A 24,369-nucleotide genomic window follows, 5' to 3' on the forward strand; every position below is an offset into this window, starting at 1 on the left:
AAAAGCAGGAGCGGAGAGGTGTCAGTAGTTTTGAAGCAGGTTTGATTCCTTAGGCATCTTACCATGCAACTCATAGCTTCACACTCCTCAAGGATGTCAGCCAATACTAAGGAACTAAGATATAGGTGGTCTCTTCCCATCTTGATATGTCCTCCCCACTTCCCCCTATCTTACTATTTACTACCTTCTCAGAATTCAAGATTTTTGCCTACCAGCCTTGGAGCCCACTCCATCTTAATTCCTTTCTAGAGGATAAGGACAGAGCCACAGATACAGGTGCTATTTAGTTGGGAAACATTTTATTGGAATTATTGAGCCAAGAAAGAGTGATTGCAGGATGGTGATCAGATCACATTAGCCCCCTCTTCCAGCAGGTATCAGTAGTGCTGGGTCTTGAAGGGAACGGTCACTGGGCATCAGGAGTTGCACTCCTCAATCCCTTCAGCTAGAGGGAGAAAGGGTATGATCAGATTAGGGACCCTCCAGTGCAGGAAGCTGGAGCCCTCCATAATGAAGCCACTGATGGAAAGGAGTCTCTGTCCCAATCTAAGTTCCTGTTCTCTATTGTAGCTGAGATTTCCTTTAACTGTGGTGAAGAGGTTTATCCTCCTTTCACCGTCCCACTCTCTCTCCCAGATCCTCTACTTCTTCTCCCACCCCCAACCTCCTTATCCTCCTAATGCTCACTTCCTCTTACCTTAGGAAAGGCATCCCAGTTGAGGAAAGGAAGCTTCTTTTTGATCATCTAAAAGAGAAAAAGACAATGAGAGACATGTCACAGGTCAGGTGAGCATGGATCAGTAAGCACCCACTCTCCGTAGTGGTGATGTTATTATTGTTTTATAATTAGTAAAAAACTAATATTTTCTGTGCCCTTGTTCTGTATCTGCCTTGTACTAAATGCAATACAGCCATGATATCATTTGGTCTTCACAGCAACCTTTTGAGGTAGGTACTGTCATTGTCCTCACATCACAAGTGAGGAAACTGAGGCTCAGAGAACCGAAGACATTTGCATGAGGGCACATAGCAAGTATGTGCAGAGTGGTGCGATGCAAGCTCTAGTTCCAGCATAGTCACTGATGTAGCCTTTGAAGTTTGGGTAGGCCACCTAACCTAGGACCTTAGTTTCTTCATTGAGGATGAGGGCATTCAACTAAACTCTTGACTGATTCAGTTCTTCCTTTTCTGGAATTGTCTTTGTGGCCTTGTTCTCCTACTGCCATGTTAGGAATATAAGGTATAGCCATGACAGCCTCCTGGGGAAACTTTCTTTGCTAGACAGCATCCAAGCATGGCAGTTACTCCCTCCTAGAACTCAGGAAAGAACCCATAGGGCTAGAACTAGCACGTGTTGCCACTACCCTGGATAGACTGCAAACAATCTAGGAGAATAAGGAGTACACAGGCACTTACCTCGAAGAGGGCATGCCAGTTCAGGAATTCTTCAGTCTTAAAAGCCTGTGGGGAAAGAGAGACCAAAAGAGGGTTGGTTCCAGAGGAGGACAAAGCTTAGCCTCTAGCCCACTGGAAAAGATGAATGGACCCTGGCAGCTTGGCAAGCTCACTACCAAGGTGTTGATCCCCTTTCTGATGTGGATATTTTGGGGGCAGCACTAGAGGTTATACTTACAGATCGAAACTTTTCGATGTTCAGGAACTGAGGGCTAACAGCCTAGGCAAAGAAGCGGGGTGTCAGAAAAATTGCTAAGGAGCATGAAGATGAATACATGGGGACAAACTCATGGCTGGAGTGTGAGAAAATGGGCGTTTACCTCAGGTCCTGCTGCATAATTACCAATGGTGGTTTCTTCCTGGAAAGTAAAGGGGAGAAAGGAGCCAAATGATCATGTGACAGCAAATCCCTTTTCCCAAAATCTCTCAACCAGCTCTGCCTTCTTTCACAGGCCAGTTCACAAGCAAATAGCCTATTCTCTACCATAGGGCCTCCTTAAACCAGTCTGTTCCAGCAAGACAGATGCCTGACAGATGGACAAGGTGAAGAGAAGGGCATGGGTAAGATAGAGAAGTAAAAAACCCAGACCTGCATCAGGTGGAAAGGGAGGAGAAAGAAGACTCCTCCCAAGAAAAACGAGCTCATGTTGTTCTGCAGTTCTTGCAGTTCCTGAGACACCCACACTTAACCCAGAGAGCTGGGTGGGGGAGACTAACATGTCCGTGGAAGCCAAGCTGCCAAAGTGCCCTGTCTGCCTTGAATTTATTGAGGTTGGTTTGCTTTGTGACTTTATTGCTACCAAAGTCCCAGTCTCTATTTCCATCCTCCATTTGGTAAGTCCCCCAGACCTTAGCACAGCCCATCTTGTTGCTCTCCCAACTTGCTCGGCTTCATGTTTCTTATTCCTTCCTTCCCACAACAGAGGTTAGACCCAAATGTTTAGATCTCATAGTAGTTTGGCTGTGTTTTATTTTATTTTAAATTAAACATTTTTAATTACTAAAAATTCATAAATCAGATTTCCAGTTTCTCCTGAAAAAATTTAAAACTCTGGCCACACTGGGTACATTTCCCTCTTAACAGCAGTCAGATAGAATACAGACCGTCCCTTTTAGATTGGGCAAATTTGCTCCACCTCCCCTGAGGCCCCACCAGCTTTTTTGCTCATCGACATCACTTGCTTGGATCCTTAAGCAATTGAGTTTGTAACCCCTATCTTATACTTTTCAATCCAGCATACACATTCTCCCCCCACCTTGGAATAAGGTGGGGATAGAGAGGCTTCAGGATTCCTCCTGGCTAGAAACTGGCTCGTAAGGATTTTTGCTATGGCCTCGGCTCCAGAGGTAGTAGGGAGCATCCAGTCACCTGGAAGCCATTCCCAGGGATATGAATGAAACAAAGATGAAGCTGAACCCAGACAACCAGCCTCAGACCCTGTCTTCTCCCAGGGTTTAGTTGTCCAGCCTCTACTCCATACTTCACCATCCCTTCCAGAAATAGCATGTCCTTTCCTACAGGTCTTCCCAGGAATGCTTTGCTTCCTTCCTCCTTTCTTCCCTTCCTCAGTACCCAAGCTTCTCATCCAGCCCCTGATAATATTCAAAAATAAGAACCACTTGTCCAGTAATGGATAAAAAGTAAAGAAATTGAAGAGTAAGTGAGGTAATAGGCATAAGAAAAAGAGAACCCAGGTGATGTGCTCACCTCAGAACTACCCAGGGTAGCCCCCTGAGCAGAGTGGAGCGCCAAAAGAGAGAGAAGAACCACAGCAGGAAGAACTGGGATCTTCATGGTGTCAAGTTTAGGGTGCTCTGAGGCGGGGCCTCACTGCTTGCTCTTTATATTCCCAGGGTGGCAGATGTGAGCAGAAATGGGGCCCCCACCCCACTGACTCACCCCCAGATCCTGTCACTCACCCCTGGGGCTCTGGGAGGGAAGGTATGGACTGTCCCTCACTTACCTTGGATTTCTCAATTCACATTCTGCCCTAGGCAATAGGAAGGTGAGATGGCAAGGAGGTTCTTCATGCAAATGGAGCTGGGATGGAGACAAGTTGGACCTGTCCTTCCAAGGGATTGGCAGTGGCACCCAAGCACCTCTCCTTTTGTCTGTCTCTTTTCCTTATATCCTTCATTCCTCTCATATCATTCAGGCTTTTTTCCACCCTGCCCAGTTTTGTCTAAACTCCCTAGACTGTCATTGAAGACCTTTCATGTTCTGGTCTCAATCTGCCTTTTCTTTTTCTTCTTATACTGCCTTTGCATGTTTCTTACGTTATGGCCAAATTGGACTCCATACCAAATATACTCTTCTTTTTCCTCCTCCAAGTATCTTCCCATGCTGTTCCTTATTCCTAAAATGCCCTTCTCTCATCTCCAATTCTCAGAATCCAACAGCCATCTTGAATGAAGCTTCCCTGATTTCTCCCATCATCCCTCACCTGCCTTCCCCACACATTTTGCCTTTCTCAGAATTGCCATAACAATTCAGTTGTATCTCTCTGACATTGCACCTAGAGCAGTGGTCGGCAAACTCATTAGTCAACAGAGCCAAATATCAACAGTACGATTGAAATTTCTTTTGAGAGCCAAATTTTTTAAACTTAAACTTCTTCTAACGCCACTTCTTCAAAATAGACTCGTCCAGGTGGTATTTTGTGGAAGAGCCACACTCAAGGGGCCAAAGAGCCGCATGTGGCTCATGAGCCGCAGTTTGCTGATCACGGACCTAGAGTAACGTATGTTCTTCTCTTATTTCCCTCTTAGAATATTAAGTTCCTTGAGGTCAGGAACTATAACTTTTATATCCCTCAAACACTGCACCTTACACAGAGTATAGATGGAGCCAACATTTGTTAGATTGGATATGTTAGAATTCAAGCATCCTTCCACCAAGTTGTAGACTTTCCTCCTTTGGAGATGGACCCCTCCCATTATCCAACTGCTCATCTTTTACTCTTGGGTCTTCAGAGAGATTACTGTTTTGCCCTAAGACAAGGAATAGAGAAAAAATGCAAAACAGGTCTTAGAGCTAATCAATTGGAGATGGGATCTAGGTGCTGAACTTTGAGTGCCTACTCCATTTCATTGACTTATCCCACCCCCTACTTCACTTCCCCAGTTTAGGAGTTGATCACCTCAAAGTGACAAAACATCCCAATCAAACAACCTTCTCCACAATGAGGTTCAGGTGGCCCAACCAGTTCCTGGTGTAATAGGGAGGTGCTGGAACATGGACTAGTGCTACCAGGATAAAGCAAGACCTTATTTAAGAGTGGGCCTCTTTACCCAACCTGATGCAATGCACACAGGTGGCAAGCCTAGAGTGGGAGGGCTACAGTCATTCATGAACAATCTTTATGAACCCCAGAAGCACTTCAGTTCAATTATCATGCTGCCCCACACTCCAATCCCTGACAGCCTATCCCTCTTTAGCCTTAGGAAGCCTCCTCTGTTTTTATAGAGCTACCTGAGTAGACAATGCTTCAGGGACACTTGCTAAGCACAGATGACCTGTGACAGTGGATGCAATGTACAGTTGGTGCTACTGGAGGGGACAGGTGAAAAAATGACTGCAGTGGGTGGAGCACCTCCCCAAAAAGTTTTCTGGAGGACACAAGTTTTTATGTGTAATGAATTCTTACTAATTAATTAACAGTGACTGAATGAGCTCATTAAGCACCATTCTGTCAGCATAAAGTCAACTCCAGGAGTAAAAGGAATGAAGAATCAACAAGAGAACTGCTATTGTAAAATCAACTCCACTTAGATATGCTAATGTAGGAACACTTTGGCATCTAAAGCAACAGTGATCCAAACACCTCCAAACGCCATTATCTATTTGGCTCTAGAGTTCCTTAGCAACAAATTGACTTCCCCATTTTCCTCTCCACCTAATACTAGTGCTACTAATAATAATGTTAGCCAATTTATTGATATCTTACTTGCGCCAAGTGCTCTAAATGCATGATCTCATTGAAATGTCATAGTGATTCTGTGAGGTAGGCACTATAATTATCCAAATTCTTTAGGTAGGGAAACCACAGCATATAGAGATTAAGTAATTTACCCAAGGTCACACAGACAGTGTGGCAAGGCCCGTGTTCAAACCCCAGGATTCCAGAACCTACACCTGTATTGGCTTTTTGCTATGCTGTGGAGTAGTGTCCTAGAAAGGGCCTTGGCCAACCCACATACCACCTTGTGTGATTAGACCCATGCCCTGCGAGCTGGGGGCAGCCTGCATTTAGTCCCCACTAGCCCACTCGACCAGGTGCCCTTTGTGGTGTGCAGCCTGCACAGCCATAGGCGGCAACTCTGAGCACATGTGTATTAATTTCAATAAATCCAACTGTAAACTCATGGCAAAATGAAAACAGAGAACTAAGAGATTAGCCCCAGAATGAACCTGCAATTGCCTCAGTTTCCAGATGCCTCACAGAGTATGAGCATCTTGCCACACCAAGTATGTATTTAATGATATTTCTAGTTTTGTTCTAGTGTTTAAAGATAGGTACTTTTTAATAATGTCTCTAAACACAAGCTAGCTACTTCATGTGTACAACCAAAGAAATTCTGTTCTTGTGCTGGAGAAAAAAATGGGTGTGCTAGACTTATAATTTGCTTCAATTTGGTACCTTCCTGATGGAATTTCAGGGACAAGTTTGGTTTATATGACTTATGCTGTAAGTGCTAACTAATGTCTCTCTCCAAGCTCCTTGCCATTCCCCCATCTATACTGCCTCAGTGAGTTTGTTTCCTGAATGTCCTGTGTCCAGTGATCGAGCAGATGGGGGGTTTCTCACTGAGAGAGGGTCCCAGCAGTTCAGGTAATGGCTGGCAGGATAATGGGCCTGGGGTTTAGCATTGCTTTGGATACATCACATGGGATTAATGGTCAGGCAGAGCCACAGAGCTGGCTCTGCACCAACCCATTTCCAAGTCTGGTTTATCTCCTAGCTCCTTCTCTGAGCATACCAGTAAACCCCTGTTTTCCCACAGGCCAGCCCCCACCCTACCTTAGATCTGCCAGAACTTGAGTGTGGGTAGGAGGTGAGGCCGAGCCCTGATTGCTACATTACAGACACACCTAGGAGCTGGGAGCTGGCCTCCTGGGTTCAGGGAACGAATGGGGGATTTGAAGGGTTGCACCCTGGGGCCTCAGGGCCTTGGTGAACACCCAGATGATAAGCCTTGGAGAGAAAGGGGTCCGGGGTAAGGGTATTGGGGTATGTGGTGTATTGGGAGGCATCCCTGTCCCATCTTTTTCTCCCTCTGCCAGTGTTATTATCATGCCCAAGAAAGCAGCCACTTTGCCCGGCAGGTCTAGTTTTTCCCCACCCTCTGCTCCTGTGTATCCTTTGCTTAAACATCTTTCAGAAACACTTCCTGGACTGGTCCAACTTAATTCTGATCCCTCTAGTTCATAAATATTTATTGAGCAGCCACTTTGGCTCTTGGTGCTAGGAATTGAAGATGGACATGATACCTGTCCTGTGGAGCCTATTTCTGGTGGAGGAAACAGATCATGATCTAACAAAAAATTAGGAAACAAGATAATGTCAGAGAATGACAAATTCTATGAGTAAGTTAAAATGATAGTTATCATATATGTATCCTTGGCTGAGCTGGCTTGGGGAAGGCCAGGTGAATTTAGATCTAAAGCTCCAAACTTCTGAAGATCCCGGGTTCCAGAGCCATATAACAGCAGTGTTCCCCAAGGGCCTTTCCCAGGAGGTCCATAAGGACACTGGAGAGGGAGGCCAGAGCCAAGTCACCGCGAGCCTCGCTGAGGAGTTGGGATTTAATTGTAGGGCTAATGAAAAGCTTGCAGAGAATTCTGAGCAGGGGATCTTTCCTGGCAGTCACGAAAGAATGGATTATAGGGAAAATATGAAAGAACATAGGAAAGTTGCTTCAGAGGTCCAGACAGGAGAAAGAGGTGGCCTGCCCTTTTGTTAAAGTCCTTTACACAAGAGGGCCTTTGCCTGCTTCAGATGGTGCTTTAAACTTTAAAGGGATGCTTTCAGCCATGTTGACCACCTCAGCTTCTCCCTTAATCCCTCAGGGACTGGCTTCAGCTGTTTCTGAAATCTCACCTACACTCCAGGAAGCTAGCTGTCAGTCAGCAGGAAGGATTGAGTGTTGGCCCTGGGACAGCTGTGTTCTCCCCCCTGTGGCTGCAAGAAGGTACTTCAAGGATATCTCTATAGAATTAAAACCCAAGACAAATACAAAGCAGTAGCTCCAATTCAGGGACATAAGGGAGAAGAGGATGCAGAGCTAAGGAGTAGTCCTCCTCTCCCTTCCAGTCAGGTGGATTTAATCAAGTTGGTTTCCTCAAGTCCATTTTGGGCGTGGTTTCTATCATTTACTCATCAGTATTTGAGGCCGACCCTACCTATGCCAGACCCTGTGCTAAGCACTGAGGTTGGTGCAGTGACCAAGGAAGACCAGCATGCCCTCAGAAAACTTGCACTCTCAGAGGGAGTCACTTGGGTTAGCAGAGTGTCTCATGTCCTGCTTTTGCGTCCAGGGTTCCTGCAGGGATGTCGGAGGTGACAATGGGGGCTCCTTAATTTGCACACCGTGTGGCCTTGATGGGACCTTGCCTCAGAGACTCTAACTGGAGACTCTCCAGCCCTGTCTTCAGGGCTCCTGGGCTTATGAGCCTGGGCTTAGCCATGCCCTCTGCCGGTCTCATTGGTACATTGCTGGAGTAGAAGTGTCTGCTGCCCCTCTGTGTCCTGGAGACACAGGGCTGCTGAGTGTGAGATGCTGGATATAAGCTGCCCCCACCCCCATCTTCCTAAAATGTCAACCCAATGGTCCCCTCACTCACCCCTCACTGCATTTAGAGGCCAAGGCATATTCTGTACCTACGCCTTGCTCTTGTTCCTGCCCTCTCCCTGACCCTCTGGGACTGGTATTCTCTGAATTGGTTCTTTACTCCCACTTTCTGATTTGAATAGCCCCCTTGTTGCTTTTTCAGGCTAGCAAAACATCCATGGCCACTTCAAGAGCAGTAAGTATTCAGATACAGGTTGGGCAAAGATCATTTTTTACAGATGGGAAAACTGAGGCCCAGTGAGGTCAGCTAGCTACTTCCTGTCAGGACTACCCAGGTCTTATCTCCCTCAGCCCACCATTTTGTATATCAGTCTCAGGAGGGAGGCAGATTATCTGCCCCTAATTCAGTCTTCCATCTCCCTGACCCGGGCCATCAGTATAGTGTTAAAGGATAAAATTCACAAAAGTCTTAGAGAAAAAAGATTCATGTTTTATTGCCACAGAGAAACTCAAATTGGGGAGCACCCCCCCCCACCCACACCCGCCCCTCCTCGAAAGACGGCCCATGACTTCAGGTCACACATGGAGCAGGTAGAGAAAGTGGCTGGTTTATTCGATGAGGCTGGTGGTCAAGGAATCACCACATGGGTGGGAAGAAACAAAGGACAGACAGACCAGGTCCCCAACCTAGAAAGAGCAGGTGTCAACACCCAGACCAGGCCTGGCCCGGAGGAAGAGCTGGGGGAGGGGCACGGTTGGGCTCCTTGATGACTGATGTTTCTCAGGGTCTCAGGCATAGTAGAGAGTAATTTTCTAGGAGAAAAGAGAAAATGGTAGAATGTGACCACTTCCAATCTGTTGAAACCAGACATCCTTTTCTTTTTGTGTTTTTTCATTATTAAAATATATTTATAGAACAAAATAGAAGTGTCCCTGCCCCTTCATTTCCCTCTCATTCTCCCTGTCTGGGTAAGGGTAGGGGTGGGACACCATTGTGAACAGGTTAGTGACACCCAGACTGAACGTTATATTCTTGCAGCAAGAGTGAGACTTCCTCTCTGAGCCTCAGTTTCTTCATCTATAACATGTAAACAATTATAGCACCTTTTCCAGGGATTAATAGTATGACACAAATAAGGGGCCAATCACAATGCCTGTCACATTTAAAGTGTCTGCTAAGTGGTTGTTCTTTGTATGTGTTTTTTAAAATCTTTATTGTTGAAAGTCCCCTCCACTACAGATGCCCCCCTTTTTTTCCCACTGACCCCCACCACCACCACCACGCACCCATCCTTCCCAGGTCTTCCCTGCACTAGTGTCTGTGTCCACGGGCTATGCATACATGTAATAAATTCCCCAGTTAATCTCGCCCTACCCTCCATCCCCACCTTCCCTCTGAGATTCCATGTTTCTATGTCTCTGGGTCTATTTTGTTCATCAGTTTATTTTGTTCATTAGATTCCACATATGAGTGAGGTCATGTGATATTTATCTTTCTCTGACTGGCTTATGAAACCAGGCATCCCTTCATCGAGCTTCTGCACTCCCACAGTTCCTTAGTGTCTTACCTATTTCACCTGCCATCCCCTCACTTTTGCTGTCCCCTAAAGCAGGTTATATGGTTCTGCCAAGTTAATCTATTACCTCTCCCCCACTGGGGACTCACTTCTTCCTCCTGCCTCTGACCCTTTACACCTAAAAGGCTCACCTCTCTACAGCTGCCCTGAACAATTCCTATCCCAGTCCCTCTCCTTAACCTAGTCTGCCATTCTTCTTCTCATATCTGTTCCTGCATGGTCCCACCTCCAACAGGCCTTCACTCAGCACTCAGAGGTGCTTTCTGAGTAGATCATATCTTGTAAGTTTTTCTTCAGACCCTCATATTGGACTCACCTTCTCAGTACCTTTAGAGTACTCACCCAGAGCAAAGCAAGTGCCATGATCCCAGCCCTGCCCCTGGGCGATGGTGTCCCAGCTCCTGGATGAAGCTGAGCATAGCTCACTCTAATACTCACCTACCAGAACTTCACCCACTGTAGCAGGCCAGGTCGTGCCCGGGAAGCCTGTGGGACAGGGAGAATGTCTGAGTGGACATCGCACTTTCCCCTGCATAACCTCTGCCCTCAGACCCCTTGTCTCACACACCAATTTTCTTTGCCCCAGTACTTACCGAGGAAGAAAGCGTGACTCCCCCCTGTAAAGAGAAGATCAGAGTAGGTGATATGGGTGCTACAGTGACCTCTCTGGACTCTGCCATGTCCTTGGTGCTCAGAAAGGGCTCAGTGGAAGGGGCAAGATCAAACCAGTTTATCTCAAAGCTCCTTTGGTCTGACTGTAGACATTCAGCCCATGGAAGTTTTTTCACAGCAGAATTTATCATCCGAAGTACACATTACCCAAGATGATACTGAATGTGCTCCCTTAGCACACTCTGCCCACAGGAAGTGGATGAGAATAGGTAGGTCTCCCTCTGCCTGCAAGGCGGATGGAAATTGGCCACAAATAATTGGTGAAGTGGACACCCACAGGCAGTATGGACTGCTGCCTCACCTGTCAGCAGAGAGTTTCTGATTTCTTGGTGGAAGGCTTCTGAGAGGGGAAGGGAAATACCACCTGTTTTTGCTTCACCAGCCCAATTAGTATTTAGCACATTTATTTACTGACTTTGTAAGACTGCTTTCTTTGCAACTGAATGCAACAAAATTCTCAAATGTTCTTCCATTTAGTTCTTTTGTGGAATGAAACATTTATTCCCACCAACCAAGAGTTCCTGAGCAAACCCTGCTTCGCCTATCCTCCTCCCCCTCTACTCCCACCACGCCCAGAAGGTCAGCAGTTAAAGAGGTAGAGTGTGGATACTACAAAGGAAGGCAGCTTGTGCTGCCATGTTTCATGTGATTTTTCTAAGGAGCATATACTGGTATTTCTCTTTGAGAGAATAGTGGTTCCCAGTTTTCTCCATGATGTAGCCGCTGCTCCCTTGTAACCATCTCTGAATGTGGGTGTAAAGAGCCTTGAACCTACTTCCTTTCTCTAAGAGCAGTTTGGAAGTGCAGGATAGAAGGTGTGGAAAGAGATGACTTTCAGAGTGAACAGGATTTGGCCTCAGCTAACCCGCATAGAAGACCCTGGCAGCGAAAGCCTCCCTCCCTCACCTCCATGCAGAGACCCCAGTGGGAAAACAAGGCAGTTGCAAGTCTTACCTTAGCAGGAACCTTGGCGGAGTACTGTCCACCAGAGACAGTAGGATATGCCTGCTGGTTATAATTGTAGTTCTGTGGAAGAAAACAAGGGTGGTGGGTAGTGGGGGAGGGGGGTGCAGCACAGAAGGGATGAAGCCATTTCTTCTCTGGAATAAACTTGGTTGTTTATTCCCTGCCCTGGCTGGACCTTTCTCAAAGCCCCTGCCTTCTCCCCGTCCTGGTGTCAGATGTTTTCTTTTCCAGAATCCCCTTCAGCCATCCACAGCCCACACGCTCACCTCCTTATGGTCCCAGCCCAAATGTCTCTGCCTTCTTCCCTCTCCTAATTCAAATGTTACTTGGGAGGTGAGGAAAGGAGACCAAGAAAAGAAGTGAGATCTAACTCAGATGGTCATGTGGCAGATATCTCACCTTAGAAGTTACAGCTGCTACCTCTGGCCATCCTGCACCAGGCTGAGAAAATTACAGAACAGAGGAGTGAAGGAGGAGAATATGAGGTTGGCCAGACTGAGGAATAAGACTGAGAGAGACGGAGGACCTCCAAGGTCAGTCTGAGGGCAGAGGCTTACCTGACCAGCACTGCCTGCCCTCTTCTGAAGTGATGATGATGAATAGTCATCCTGCAAGAAAGGGGGCCACAGTTAGAGTGTCTCCACGGTCCCCAGGCCTTGCCAGACTTGTGGGACTCCAACATCCTGCTGCCTGGGCGCTGCCCTCCTTTTGGAGCACCAGCATCCCACCTACCCCACCTCGCCCCTCTCAGTAACCCATGAGTGCTGTCCACAGAGAGGGCAGTGAGCCTGGAGGAAACTGATGGTCCAGATAGATACAGATAGACCGATTTCCACACTCAGAGTTGGGAAGTGAGGGTAGCGAACTGGGTTTAGCAACACCATCCCCACCCAGGCACCTGGAATGTTGGCAGGCTGGCCTGAGACTGAGCTAGAATGACAAATGTGTGGTGCCCACACAGGCTCCCATGGAGGCAGACCCAGGCCCCTAAGCCCCAGCCAACCTTTTGCTGATGCCAACCCTGCTCCCCGCATAGGCCCTTTTATCCCTGTTCACAATGTTGTTTGTGAGGCAAAGTGGAGTATATAATGTTAGCTCTGGGCCAAAGAGAAAGGGGAGAAATACAAGGACATAGATGAAGGTTCTTAAGACACTGCAGATGCACTACCCTCTCCCTCCCCCAGGTGAGGCAGGGGAAATTCCTAAGCAGTGGGAGAGAAGTTCAGTTCCTTCCATCATCACTTCTCTACTAGGACACACCACCACCTCACACACACACAGGGTTAGGATGTTCTTCTTAACTCTGGCTTAACTCTCCACCTCTCCTCACCTGACATTGAGTTTTAGCCCTAATATTGAGGTCACAAACTGGTTACCACAGGCCTCCAGACATTTTTTACTTGGTTTGCATTTTTAAAATTGATTTAGTTGTAAGCAATTCAATATCAGATTTCTAACTTTTCTTGAAGAATCAGGTGATGTGGTCACACTGGGACTGCATGGGTACATGACAACACTCAGTTGGAAGGCCTTGGCCTCTCCTTTGCATGGCCCCACCTGTCCGACTTCAGGTTCCTGGCCCATATAGATGAGTGAATAGGCAACCCTTGCCTTAGTGCCTAAGAGATCTGATTCCTGAAGGCCACTGGCCATGCAGAATCGAGGTGTGGCTTTCTGGAAGACCCAGAGGTCCTGCCCATCCTTCTCAGAATGCAGAAATTCAGACTCTGTGCAGCTGCCTGCAGTTAACAATGACTTGATCCCTACCCCCAACACCTGCTGTTTCCCTTCAGCTTTCCTCCTAGTTCCCCCTCTTTCCAGTTCTGAGGTCCTTCCCTCTTCCCACCCTCCTAGTCCCCATCACCTGTTCACCCTGCAGTACCCACCCAGCTCTGGCTCCCCCCATGCCAGACCAGGCCCAGCAGGAGCAGCAGCAGAGCAGAGACAATGGCCAACTTCATATCCCCATGCCTGTGAGGGCCCCCACCCTTGGCCTGGGCTTTTATCCTAAGGAGGACCTGCCACCCTGCTCTTTCTTCAGTGACTCACAGCTTCTCTCTCCCACCCCACCCCCACTCAGCATTGCATAAAGGAAAGTGGGAAGGGAGGGAGGCACCCTCCCTCAGCAGAGAGGGTAAGGAACTGGCACAGAATCTGCAAGCCATTGCCAATGACCCAGCACCCCACATCCCCAGAGCTGAGCTTCCTGACCCCAGAACAAGAGGTTCTGCTGCCCTTACCTCAATAATTGCTTTCCAGTTCAAAAAAGGAGTTTTGTGTTTGAAATCCTGGAGGAAGAAGGAGAGATTGAGTGGACCACAGGGAGATAGAGGGTGGAGTGTGGCAGCTCATTGGGAAAGTTTCAAGATCACGCACAAAAATGGGTTTTGGAGCCCAGGTGTGGTTGGGGTTAGATGAAGACACGCTTATTAAGGGTGTTAGAATTTCTGATGGTATTTGTGATAAGATTTGGATGAGATTGCCCATCTCCAAAATAAACAGAGAGGGGGGATTTTGTAGCAGGAGCTGGGGTTTGGCTGCCTTGAGGGAGATAGAGAGAGGATGAGAGGGTCCTAGGTCTTCAAAAAGTGAGAATTGTCCTACCTCCCAGAGTCGACTGAAGTAGAGGAGGGCTCGAGTGCTGGGGGATGGGACTTGGCCCTGTGGATGAAAGGTGGGGAGCAGGTTAGCAGAGAGCTTGATCCCCTGATCATCTAAGCCCCTACTCTTGCTCCCACCATTTCTCGGTCTTCATAATTGCACTATGACCAAGATTTAGGGGGAAGCTGGGTGTCTTTAGGGGCCAGAAAACTATTTTTGCAAGCAGAGGAAGAGAGAAGCTAGATCTCTGGAGCCATTAACTGTCCTTCCCGCCCCTCACACACAGAGTGTTCTTCTCTATCCCATTTTCCCCTTCCTCTGGCTGAACATAACTGTAGCAAAACCTCAGGACTAAGACCTGCCCACAGAGCTTCCTGCCTTTTCACCTGCCATGCCACCTCCGGCCCATTTCCCAAAGTTGTGGGGCTTAAGTTACCCCTTCCATGCCCGCCCTGGGGTAACAGTTGAGACGTAAGAAAGGAGCAGACACCAGGAGTGTGGGGCAGCTAAGGTTTATTTCAAGGGCAAAGGTTGAGATTAGTGGTGAATAGTGTTTTTTTAAGAAGGGGTGGGGGGCTCCCATCCATCTGGTAGCTCCTTGTCTGGAGGTCACGGGATGTGAAAGCTCCTCTCGTCCTGGGCAAAGAAATGGGTTCTAAGAGGGAGCCTGAGGAATAGGACTTCAGGGAGTAATGGAAAGTCAAGGTTATATTAGACCCCTGCTCCAGAAATCTGCAGGGACCTTTTTGAACCACGGCTGTCATGCAGTCAACCCCAGATATTCCAGCTTGGGCCTGAAAACTCTCATACCTTGCCAGGAATGTTATGTACAGCCCCCCTGTCTTCACTCCTCACTCTGTAGGAAGTCCTCAGCACCTCAACCTGCACTGTGAAGGAGCCAGGGCTCGCCATTCTCTTCTCTGCCCAACTCTGTCCTATCCCTCTTCTGAGATCTGTGTCTCTGGGAAGGCATCCCAGATGAATCCTGCCTGACTGCAGGCACTCACTGTACTGCCCTCTCTAGATGTGCAAAATGCTTGGCTATCTGTCCTGGCCCTCTGGGAGGTCGTCAGTGTGTGCCCAAAGGTCCCCATGCTCAGGGGTCTGGCTTCCCCAGTAAGGCGTTCACAGTAAGGAGTCTTGCCCCACCAGAGACTGTGCTTCTAAACCAGAAACAGTCTATTTTGTTCATTTAGTTCATGCAAACCAGACTGTGCTGCATCTGGGGACATCTGTATCTTCTGTCTTCCACTCCCCCCAATCCAGAAGGGCAGGCTTTGACTTTCCTGGGGTTTGGGCTGCCTCTTTGCCTTCCCCTATCAGGACCCCTTTCCCCCCCACAAGTTTTGGAGGACAGGATCTTAGTCTTCATTTTTTTTTTAAGTTAAGGCTTAGAAACTCAACTGAACACGGCCAGTCAGGTGGCTAGAATGGCTGTGATGGGCAGGGGGAGTCTGACTTCTAGAGAACAAGTCCCCATGGCAAGAAGCAGCAGCTACTCAGCTTTAGTTTATTGTAACTCATGGAATGGGGCCCTGTGTTGACAAATTTTTCAATAGAAGTCAGAAATCCAAGTCATTTTGTGAAGTCTATCCATTTTTAAACTTTGGTAACTGATTCATATTGTATGTGTTTTTTAATGTATCAAAAAAATCACATAATTGGGCTGCCAGTTACAGCTTTTGCTTTTGGTATTTGTTTGAATTGTTTGTCTGCTCTCATCCTCTCCTTCCTGTCCACTCTCTCTACTATTCTGGTGTCACGTCGGCTTGGCCAGGGGTTTCCCTACAAGAGGAGGGGGTGGGCAGGGAGGAAGAAGAAAGGGCTCCTGGGCCCATGTGTCCCCTAATATTATGTAAGTACAAGGCACCCATGAGGCACTCAATACATGTTGGCTTTCTCCTTCCCTTCTCTCTCTGTGTCAGTCCTCATGTGGCCTTTTAGCTCCACCTGACTATTCAGTCCACTCTCCCACCCTGGCCTCTGCTGCCTCTCTGATTTCCTGAATATTACACCTACTTACTCTCCCATTAACCTCCAGGTCTCTGAGGGGAAACTGAGGCTTAGAACTGTGCAAGTCTGCATGTTAGGATATGAAAGAGGCCCATTCATTTCTCATCCTCACCTCAATACCCAACTGTTTGCAAAGTCTCCCTCTCTTCATATCTCAGCTGTTCTTCCTCCTTGTTTTTTTGTTTGTTTGTTTGTTTGGGGTGAGGTGTTTTTTTTAGCACTATCCAAAATGCTCTTCACAGCCATCATCATTATTTCACCTGGCTCAGAGGTTTAACTTTCTTCTCTATATATATTCCTCTCCCACAAAGATCATATGACATGGCCTTCCAGCCCTTACCTTGTTTATGGCATCCCAGTTAATGAAACCCAGCTTGGATTTAAAGTTCTGCAAAGAAAAGGGGGGAAAAAATGTGTTTGGCCAAATTGGATCATAATAATGTAATTAGCTCGGGGCCTCGGGACAAGAGAGGTCAAGGACCACCACTGACAGCAGTTCTAGAAAGAGGACTTCATCCTGTGAGGTCAAGAGGACAGGGTTTTGGTTTTCCAAAAGAGGATGAATGAGCAGAGCAATCTTGCTGAACTCACCTTCCAGAAAGTGTCGAAGTTGAAGAGTCCAGGAGATGTCTGAGAGTTCTAAGGAACCAATGAGAAATGGGATGTGAGTAAGAACACACTTTGTGAGCAAGAGATAGGGGCAGGAGCTATGGATGTCTGGAGGGTCCTAGCTTAAGGTGGGGTGATGCCTCCACTCACCAAATTATCGATTCCACCGACAGCTTCACCTCCCCCACTGGACCCTTGCCCCTGGGTGGGGAAAGGGGACTGGTGTTCAAGGCTCATGCATCTTGTTATGCATAACACCCATCAGCCTGTTCCTGGCCCATTCATCTTTTCCTTTGCTCAAGCACCATGTACCCTCTGTAAAGCCACCTCTCTTCTTTACACAGCACCTAAGAACCCCACCTCCAGAAAGCCTTCCTGGAATGACTCATTATTTGCTGCCTAGAATAATCCTACCCACTCTCTAATATATAGTCTCACTGTGCGCCAAGCACTGTGCCTTATCCTGCCATGTCCTTTGTGGAAATGTCTCCATTTGACAGATGAGGAAATTGACACTCAGCGCTGTCCAGCAGCTTGCCTCAGATCTGTCTCCATGCCAGACTTCAGTGTCTGGATCCTGAGCCCCCTTGGTCGGGTTATGATGCAGAAAGCTCTGCAGTAGCTGTGGGGGTGAGAAAGTTGGGCTTCACGGTGCCCGTTTTACCCAAGAGGAAGGCCAGACTCACAGAGGTCAACTGACTTGCCTGAAGATTCACAGATGACACGTGATCTCCCATTTGTAACTCAAAGTTCACTGCCTTTATGCTTCTCAACACTGCCTTCTTAAGTATGATTTTTAAAATCCCCCTTAGCTAGCCATTCTTCTGTTATTTTAATCTATTTTTTCTCTCGAAGAGGTAATGGGACTGTGATTGCAATTGGAAGGAGGGAGAGAATGGATGAATCAAGGAGAATGACAGGGATCCTGGACCCCTGATGGTCTCCTGGTAGTCACCTGACAGATTCAGCGAAGCTGGCAAGAAGAAACTGATATTTCTCTTTCTTTTCCCAGGCCCTTGGCATTCTATCTCCACACTCCACCATCCCTTCTCCTAAAGACATCCCTGCTCACCTGGTAATTGCCTTGGGAGTCCCCAACGAGGCGACTACCTTCCTTGCTTATTTCCTGAGGAGAGAGAAAATAGAGAAGAGTTGGTGGGGAGGCAGGCAAGATGGGAGGTGAGATGTAGGTGAAGGATTCCTGAATCAGGGGATGAGGCAGGAGCACACCTGAGTCCTTCCCAGGACCCCAAGAGAGGCCCTTCTTTCCTGGCAAATCTTGTTTTACCCCCTTGTGGATGGGGCTACTTCTCACGTAGGATGCTCATTGGTACCATCACCATCTGTTTCTATTCAGTTTGCAAGCTGTCCACAATTCAGTAGGAAGGGCCTTTGCCACCAAGTAGGAACCAGCCAGGCTGCTGTACTGAATTAATTCAAAATGCAGGCTGGGCTGATGTTTTGCTTTAGTCAGGAAGGTGATGCCAGCTGGAGAGTCCCTGGGAGATGAGGTGGCACAGAAATCAACTGCTAGTCTCCTCCTATGGCAGAGGTCAGCTCCTTTTGAGATCTGCCTTTACTGTTTGGTATGGATCCCAGACCCATCGGCACCTCTTCATTCCCAGAGCTAAAATCTAGACAGCCTGGGAATTGGGACTGTCTGCCCTGTTGGTATTGCTGCTGCCACCGTCCCTACTCTCCTCACCCTGATGTTGCCAGAGCCGCCAGGGCCTCTGAAGCCCTGAGGGACAAGACAGTGAAACACAGCTCATTGTTTTACTAGGTCCATCCCTGCAAATTCATGTGTGACTTAATAGGATTCCTCTTAAAATCCTAATGGAAATCTCTTTGGAACCTGTCAAAATCATCTTGAACTTCATTTGGAAGAATAAATGCCTATGAACCGGTCAGAAAACACTGGAAAAGATGAGCAGCAAAGGGACTTGTACTAGTAGATATTAATGTACTATAAAGCTACCATGAATAAAACTGTGGTTCCTGTCCCAGAACAGATCAATCAATTTAACAAAATAGAACTCCTAGAAGCTCTCCCCAAATATTAAGGTATATATACATGATGTTTTAAATCAGTGGTAGAAATGACTCAATACACAGGGCTGGGAATACCAGTTACGTTTTTTTGGGGAAAACTTATTTATACCTCACAGTTTCCTCCCTTCTATTTTTATCTGATTGTCACTTCCTACGGCAGCACACAGATCTGATCCAAAGTGTAGGGCCTGCCTAGTTGGATCCAGGAGTGGACTAGACAATATATACCAAAATACCACCCAGGTGGATTAAAGAGTTAAATTTAGCAATGAAATTACAGAAGTATTAGTAATGCTAGAAGAAAATAAAGACCTTTATTTTCAAGAGCAGACACCATAGAAAAACAGTCTTTGGTATGTAAAAAACTAGGAGAAGTTTTCTTGAAACCTGTCTACCCACAAAAGGTTAGTATCCCCAATATTTTAGGAGCTCTTCAGAGAGCCTTGTCAATGTAGCATCATAGGGTTGTGCTCCTCGCCCTGCGGGCGACACTCACACCAGGTTCTGCTGCTCTGCACCAGCCTCCCCCAGAGCTTGTTAGAAGCCAGGATCTTGGCAACACCCCAGAGCTGATTCAGAACCCACATTTTCACAAGACCTCCGGGCCATTTGTGGGTACCTTAGTGTAGCACTTCTTCTGTCAGTGCTGCAGGTTCTGACAGAAAGCCCAAATTTCCAGAATAACTAGGAGGGGGATGCATGCTTTCAAAAACACCATTTCAAACCTATGTCAAAGGGTTTACCAAATTGTTTTCACTAGCCAGGCATAGGACATTTGAAACAATTATGTTTCTAAAAGGACTGGTCTTCAGGTGATTTTCACAGCCCCATCTGTGGGGGTATGTCACATAAGGATTTGCAATTAATTATTCCTTTGGAGATTGTTAGTAATTTTATGTGCTTGGTCTCTGCCCCTAAATTGTAATTCCCCACAGACGTGGTTGAGGTGAAGATTAGCATTAGGAGTGGAGAGCAGAGCTGGGTTACAAGGAGTGGGCACAGTGGCAGTGATGAGCTGTGGTAACTACAAGTTTGGCTCTCACCTGAGCCCCAGATCCTCCGGCCACTCGGACTTCATTTCCTGGGTTGTCACACTGTGGGCGAGAGAAAGAGAAGACTTGCTCTCAGTCCCTACCCAGACGCCAATTCCAGCCCTCAAGTTGCAGCCTTTTAGCCCCGAGGTTCACGGACATCAGCCCCACCCCAGCATCGGTCCACCCCATTCTCAGCTCCAGCAGTCACTCTCCCATCATCCACGGGGCCTCCTTTTTTCCTTCCCACAGTTTCAGTTTCAGGGAGATCCATGCAGGTGCAAACTGTAGACACTCACCCCAGGTTTATTTCCACCACCACTTCCTCCGCTGCTTCCTGAGGAAGAGCTGGTACTGTGTTCCTACAAGGGAAAGCAAGAGTCCATCTGGTGTCTTCAAGGGACTTGGAAGGAACCAAACAATTCCCAGCCATGTTAACCCCCTCTGCCCGCCCTCCATCTTCAGCCAGTCGTTCACTGAGGGAGGTTATGGGAGCGCGGGGAGGACTAGGTGTGGCCAAGTGCATTTGGGAATGTGGGATAATCAGGGGATTCTGAGCTGCTGCTCCCACTTCCCACCACATGCCAGGGGTGGAAGGCCTCTGGAGCCTAACTGCACAGAAGTCCCCTGACACCTGAGGGCAGGCTGGCCTGGCCCCGCCCTGCCCCATCTCTCCTCTCCGCTGGCCCTCTCCTGGAACCCAGCAAGGGAAAGCACCACTGGCAGGGAGTCTGATCAACGTGCCTAGAATTTTCTAATCTAAGGAAAAATAGATGGGGTAAAAGCCAGGAGTACAAGGAGCAGTAAATTACAGCAGCTTATGTTACCTGGCTTGTTCTAGTTGCCTCCCTCCTCTTGCCCGACACCTTTCCCAGACTCCAGAGGAAGCCAGCAGTGTTCTCGCTCTACAGGCCCCCTCTTGGAGACCCCGCCTAATCCAGCTGACAGGCTGTGGTCCCTTCCTGGTGGTTTCACCATCGGGGAGGGGCCTCGTGTGCAACATACGTATTAGTTCGCCTGTACCACAGCCTTGTAATGTCTTAAGTCTCCATGTGTGCAGGCTTGGCCCCATTCTCCCGGGAGCATCCCTAACAAGTATTATGTTGTTCCGTGCCCACCTCTCTTCTTCCATTCATCACCCCCAGCTGTAGTCAGATTTCCAAGCGGCCACAACTGCAGGAATAGGGGTTAGACAGGAGAGAGAAGATCCCCACCGTCATGGAGCAGAGATAAGGGATAGAGTGAGCAGGAGTAGGGAGGGCACCTCTTCTGGAAGCCTGCGTGGTGGGGCTGGGAAGGTGGGAAACAAAGTGAAGGAGCCACAGGATGGCCACTGCCAGTGATGCCACCCACCCCAGGGCTGGCAGCGTCCAGGAAGGCCTGGGAGCGCATCTCCTCAGCCGGGACCTCCACGGGCCTCATCCTCATCTCTGTCTTCAACACAGGAGCAGAACTCACCCAGTTGCCCCCAGAACCGCTGCCACTGCTGCTGCCACCACTGCCGCTGCCACCACTGCCGCTGCCACCACTGCCTCTGCCGCCGCCGCCGCCGCCGCCGCCGCCGCCGCTGCTGCCGCCCCTGTTGCCACCGCTGCTGTCGCCGCTGCCGCCCCTGCTGCCACCACTGCTGTCGCCGCTGCTGCTGCCACTGCCACTGTTGCTGCCACTGCCACTGTTGCTGCCACCGCCACTGCCACCGCTGCTGCCGCTGTTACTGCCACCACCGCTGCTGCCGCCACTGCTTCCCTGAGGGGCCAGAGCGAGGACTGAAGGTGAGAACACCGATTGCTTCCCCAATGCCCTTGCTCTCCTGCTCAGGCATATTCCTGCCCAGCCTGAGGAAAGAGAGTTCTGTTTTCTCCCTGTGCCGAATGCTTCAGGTGCCCCTCCTCTTACCCAAGCGTTGCTAGAGCTTCCACCTGAGCCAGAGGGAGGAGAGTTGGTGCACTGCAGAAGAGAGGGGACAGATGAACGGTGAGGTTTCAGTGAGGGCCATCGCCACAGGCCAGGCTCTCCTTCCTCATACGGCTCGGCCTACTTTCCCTGCTTTCCCAACGTGTTCCTCCCCCACCCCATCTCACGGACATCCCTCTCTCCCTTGCCTCCTCCCCATGCTCATCTCTCCCTGGCCAATCTGCCTCCCCATCTTTTTTTCCTCTTTGTCTCTCCTACTTTCTGTCACATGCACCCGGACACCCTCTTCTTCCCCCGACTCTTCCTCTTACCTCCGTATTTGGATTGCTGTTGCCCCTCACTGAGCCATAACCAGGTTTGGCCACAGCTCCCTGCAGGGAGGGTGAGACTGAGTATGGGATCTGAAGGCTGAGGGAGGCATGAGAGTGTGGGCTTGAAGGGGTGAAGGACAGGATCAGGGCTGGGTGCTTACTCTACCTGAGCGTTGGTCCCCACGTTGTATGGCCCTCCATTGCCTCCTTGGCCCCAGGAGCTTCCTTGAGAGTTGGTTCCAAAGCTGCCATCTGAGCCTCCAGAGATTCCATGGAGCCAGGGATTCCCTGGACCTTCAGGATTGCCCTGGCTTTGGGCTCTGAGGCCACCCTGAGAAGCAAAGGTGCCGTGGCCTCCAGATGGAGGCTGGCCATTGGTTCCCTGCAAGGACAACATGCATGCACTTAGTGTGTGTGACCTTATCACTCATGACGGGGCAGGGCAGGCAGAGCAACTGAGACAGAGAAGAGCCAGAGAAGGGCATAAGGAGAGGCAGGGAGAGACCCCAGGGTGGTTGAAAGAGGATGCACAACATGGACGGGAACTGCCCCAGACAGCCGCAAATAAGACTCCTTCATCTTCCCATTGATTCCCAAGATTCTCAACCCAGCTTCCTACAGTCTCCCGTTTCCACACCCAGCTTCCTTCCAGCCACTCACCCAAGCACTGTTGCTGGCAGGCATCCCCTGCCAGGAGCTGTGGGCAGCATCTATTCCATCTCGAATAATGTTCTCAGTCTGTCTGCCAGCCTCACTCCCAGTGTTTCCAAGAGCATGGGCTGCCTCTCCAGCCCCTTGGCCAATGGCCTCCCTGATTCCATGACTAATGGCATCTCCCACCGCCTGTCCAGCAGCTTCCCCAAAACCTGTTTCAGCGCTTGCCCCTCCACTTAGCAACGGGCCAGCCTCCCCACTGCCCAGGTACAGGGACAGCAGGAGGCAGGCCAGGGACCCCTGTAACTTCATCTCTGCCTCACTCCTCCCCTTCTCCCTCCTAAGTATCTTTTTCCCACCCAAGTTTCCTTCTGTTGGCCCTTTCTCGTCTCTGTGTCCGTGCGCCCTCCTCTGTTCTCTTCTTCCTTCTGACTTTTGTTCTCACTCCTTCTAGGTCTGCAGCCTCCTCTCTCCTTTCCCAGACTCCCCTGCCTTCCCAGAGGCCTCCTCCCTGCCACTACTCCTTATACTGCAGCTTGGGAGAAGGTGACGGGGCTGGGCAGCCTGGAGTCCCTCCTCCCAGTGACTCAGGGCCAGCACTGATAGGGTAATGAGCTGTAATTGTGAGTCTGAAAGTCTGTGTTGAAACAGAGAGGGAGCCCATGCATCAGGGAGGGAGGGAGAAATGGAATGAGATGGCTGCAAAGTGTTCCAGTTTCCCAACATGAGGAATTTGGGGCGCAGGGTGGGGATGGGGGCATCTGAGGAGATAGTCTGTTAGTGTCTCCTACCACCTCGGTAGGCGGAGGGAAATCACAGGCCGGGCCCCACCAGTGGGGCAAGGATACGAAACTCAGTGGGAAAGGGGACAGGTGAGTTAGGTGTAAGCTAGCCTAGGTCGGGGGCATCAGAATGGCGACAGGTGACCTTTCTCTCAGATTAAGTTAGCCTTTGCCTCTCCCATTTCTCTTCTCCCCCAGGCTGCCATCTAAAGGTGCCTGCCCTCACCCTCTCCACAACTCCAGAGAGACTGGAAGCTATGAGACTGGCCTCAGGTTTCAGTAGGGACCCCAGGCCTCTGGGAAGGAAGTGGCCACGACCCTGAGAGTGGTCATCATGGTGTCTCAGTTAGCATCCTGGTGGCTCTTGGCTAAGAAAGCTGGGTGTGGAGCAGAGGAGCTGGGCGGGCCAGCCACCCCCAGGGAATGAGTGGGAGGGAAAGACCTTGGGAGGGAGCGGCTGACCCAAGCACCCATCCTGTTTACCTGTTACGGAAGGGACACGTGTGTGAGTTCATGGCCTCCTGGGAGGGCTAGGACTGCACCAGCTCACCCCACCCACCCCCAGTCTCCCCCAGGAGCCAGGATGACCCTGGCAAGAGAGGAGGGGTCAGCACAAGAGCAGGAGCCCTAAGTCAGCAGCATGATGCTCTGCGGGTCCCAGCTCAGGATGTGGAACTTGGTCAGATCTCATCCCTGCTTAGCAAGCATGGCTGCCTCTGTACTCCCAGGAGCCCAGGCCCTCCCACTTGCCACTGCCTTGTATCACCACGACTCATCGCCCAGTTAGGAGGGGTCAGTTTCCATCTGCCTTTCTCAATGTCTCCCAGTCAGTCTCTCTCTCCACCCCAGCACCCACACCCCAACTTGTAACATTCAACACCTCTCACCATGTGAAAACAATCCCTGTCTGTCCTCAGCAGCTCCTACCTCCCTGTTATTC

General features: G+C 49.2%; 2 protein-coding genes across 3 annotated transcripts; both read right to left on the reverse strand.

The window, feature by feature from the left end:
• Positions 1 to 406: 406 nt before the first annotated feature.
• KRTDAP (keratinocyte differentiation associated protein) lies at positions 407 to 3,250 on the reverse strand (the record flags this gene model as incomplete). The annotated part of the gene is made up of 5 exons (XM_080644747.1): positions 407 to 445; positions 698 to 745; positions 1,417 to 1,461; positions 1,776 to 1,814; positions 3,164 to 3,250. The coding sequence occupies 5 exons, from the start codon at positions 3,248 to 3,250 to the stop codon at positions 407 to 409; spliced, it is 258 nt and encodes an 85-aa protein (XP_080500873.1).
• Positions 3,251 to 8,718: 5,468 nt separating this feature from the next.
• DMKN (dermokine) lies at positions 8,719 to 23,189 on the reverse strand (the record flags this gene model as incomplete). Of its 2 annotated transcripts, XM_080645930.1 has the most annotated exons (18): positions 8,719 to 9,060; positions 10,263 to 10,310; positions 10,418 to 10,441; positions 11,451 to 11,522; positions 12,020 to 12,070; positions 13,703 to 13,750; positions 14,067 to 14,123; positions 16,417 to 16,464; positions 16,668 to 16,715; positions 16,836 to 16,886; positions 17,758 to 17,811; positions 19,781 to 19,831; positions 20,068 to 20,130; positions 21,227 to 21,514; positions 21,665 to 21,715; positions 21,994 to 22,053; positions 22,160 to 22,375; positions 22,654 to 22,959. In XM_080645930.1, the coding sequence occupies 17 exons, from the start codon at positions 22,957 to 22,959 to the stop codon at positions 10,263 to 10,265; spliced, it is 1,536 nt and encodes a 511-aa protein (XP_080502056.1). In that variant the 3' UTR covers positions 8,719 to 9,060. The 2 variants fall into 2 exon arrangements, with proteins under 2 accessions (XP_080502056.1, XP_080502057.1); XM_080645931.1 differs by lacking the exons at positions 8,719 to 9,060; positions 10,263 to 10,310; positions 10,418 to 10,441; ... (2 more) ...; positions 13,703 to 13,750; positions 14,067 to 14,123 and adding an exon at positions 14,561 to 14,699 and having other exon boundaries at positions 22,654 to 23,189.
• Between the last annotated feature and the right edge of the window lie 1,180 nt (positions 23,190 to 24,369).

The sequence above is a fragment of the Plecotus auritus genome (genome assembly GCF_963455305.1).
Source record: "Plecotus auritus genome assembly, chromosome: 10".
NCBI lineage: Eukaryota > Metazoa > Chordata > Mammalia > Chiroptera > Vespertilionidae > Plecotus > Plecotus auritus.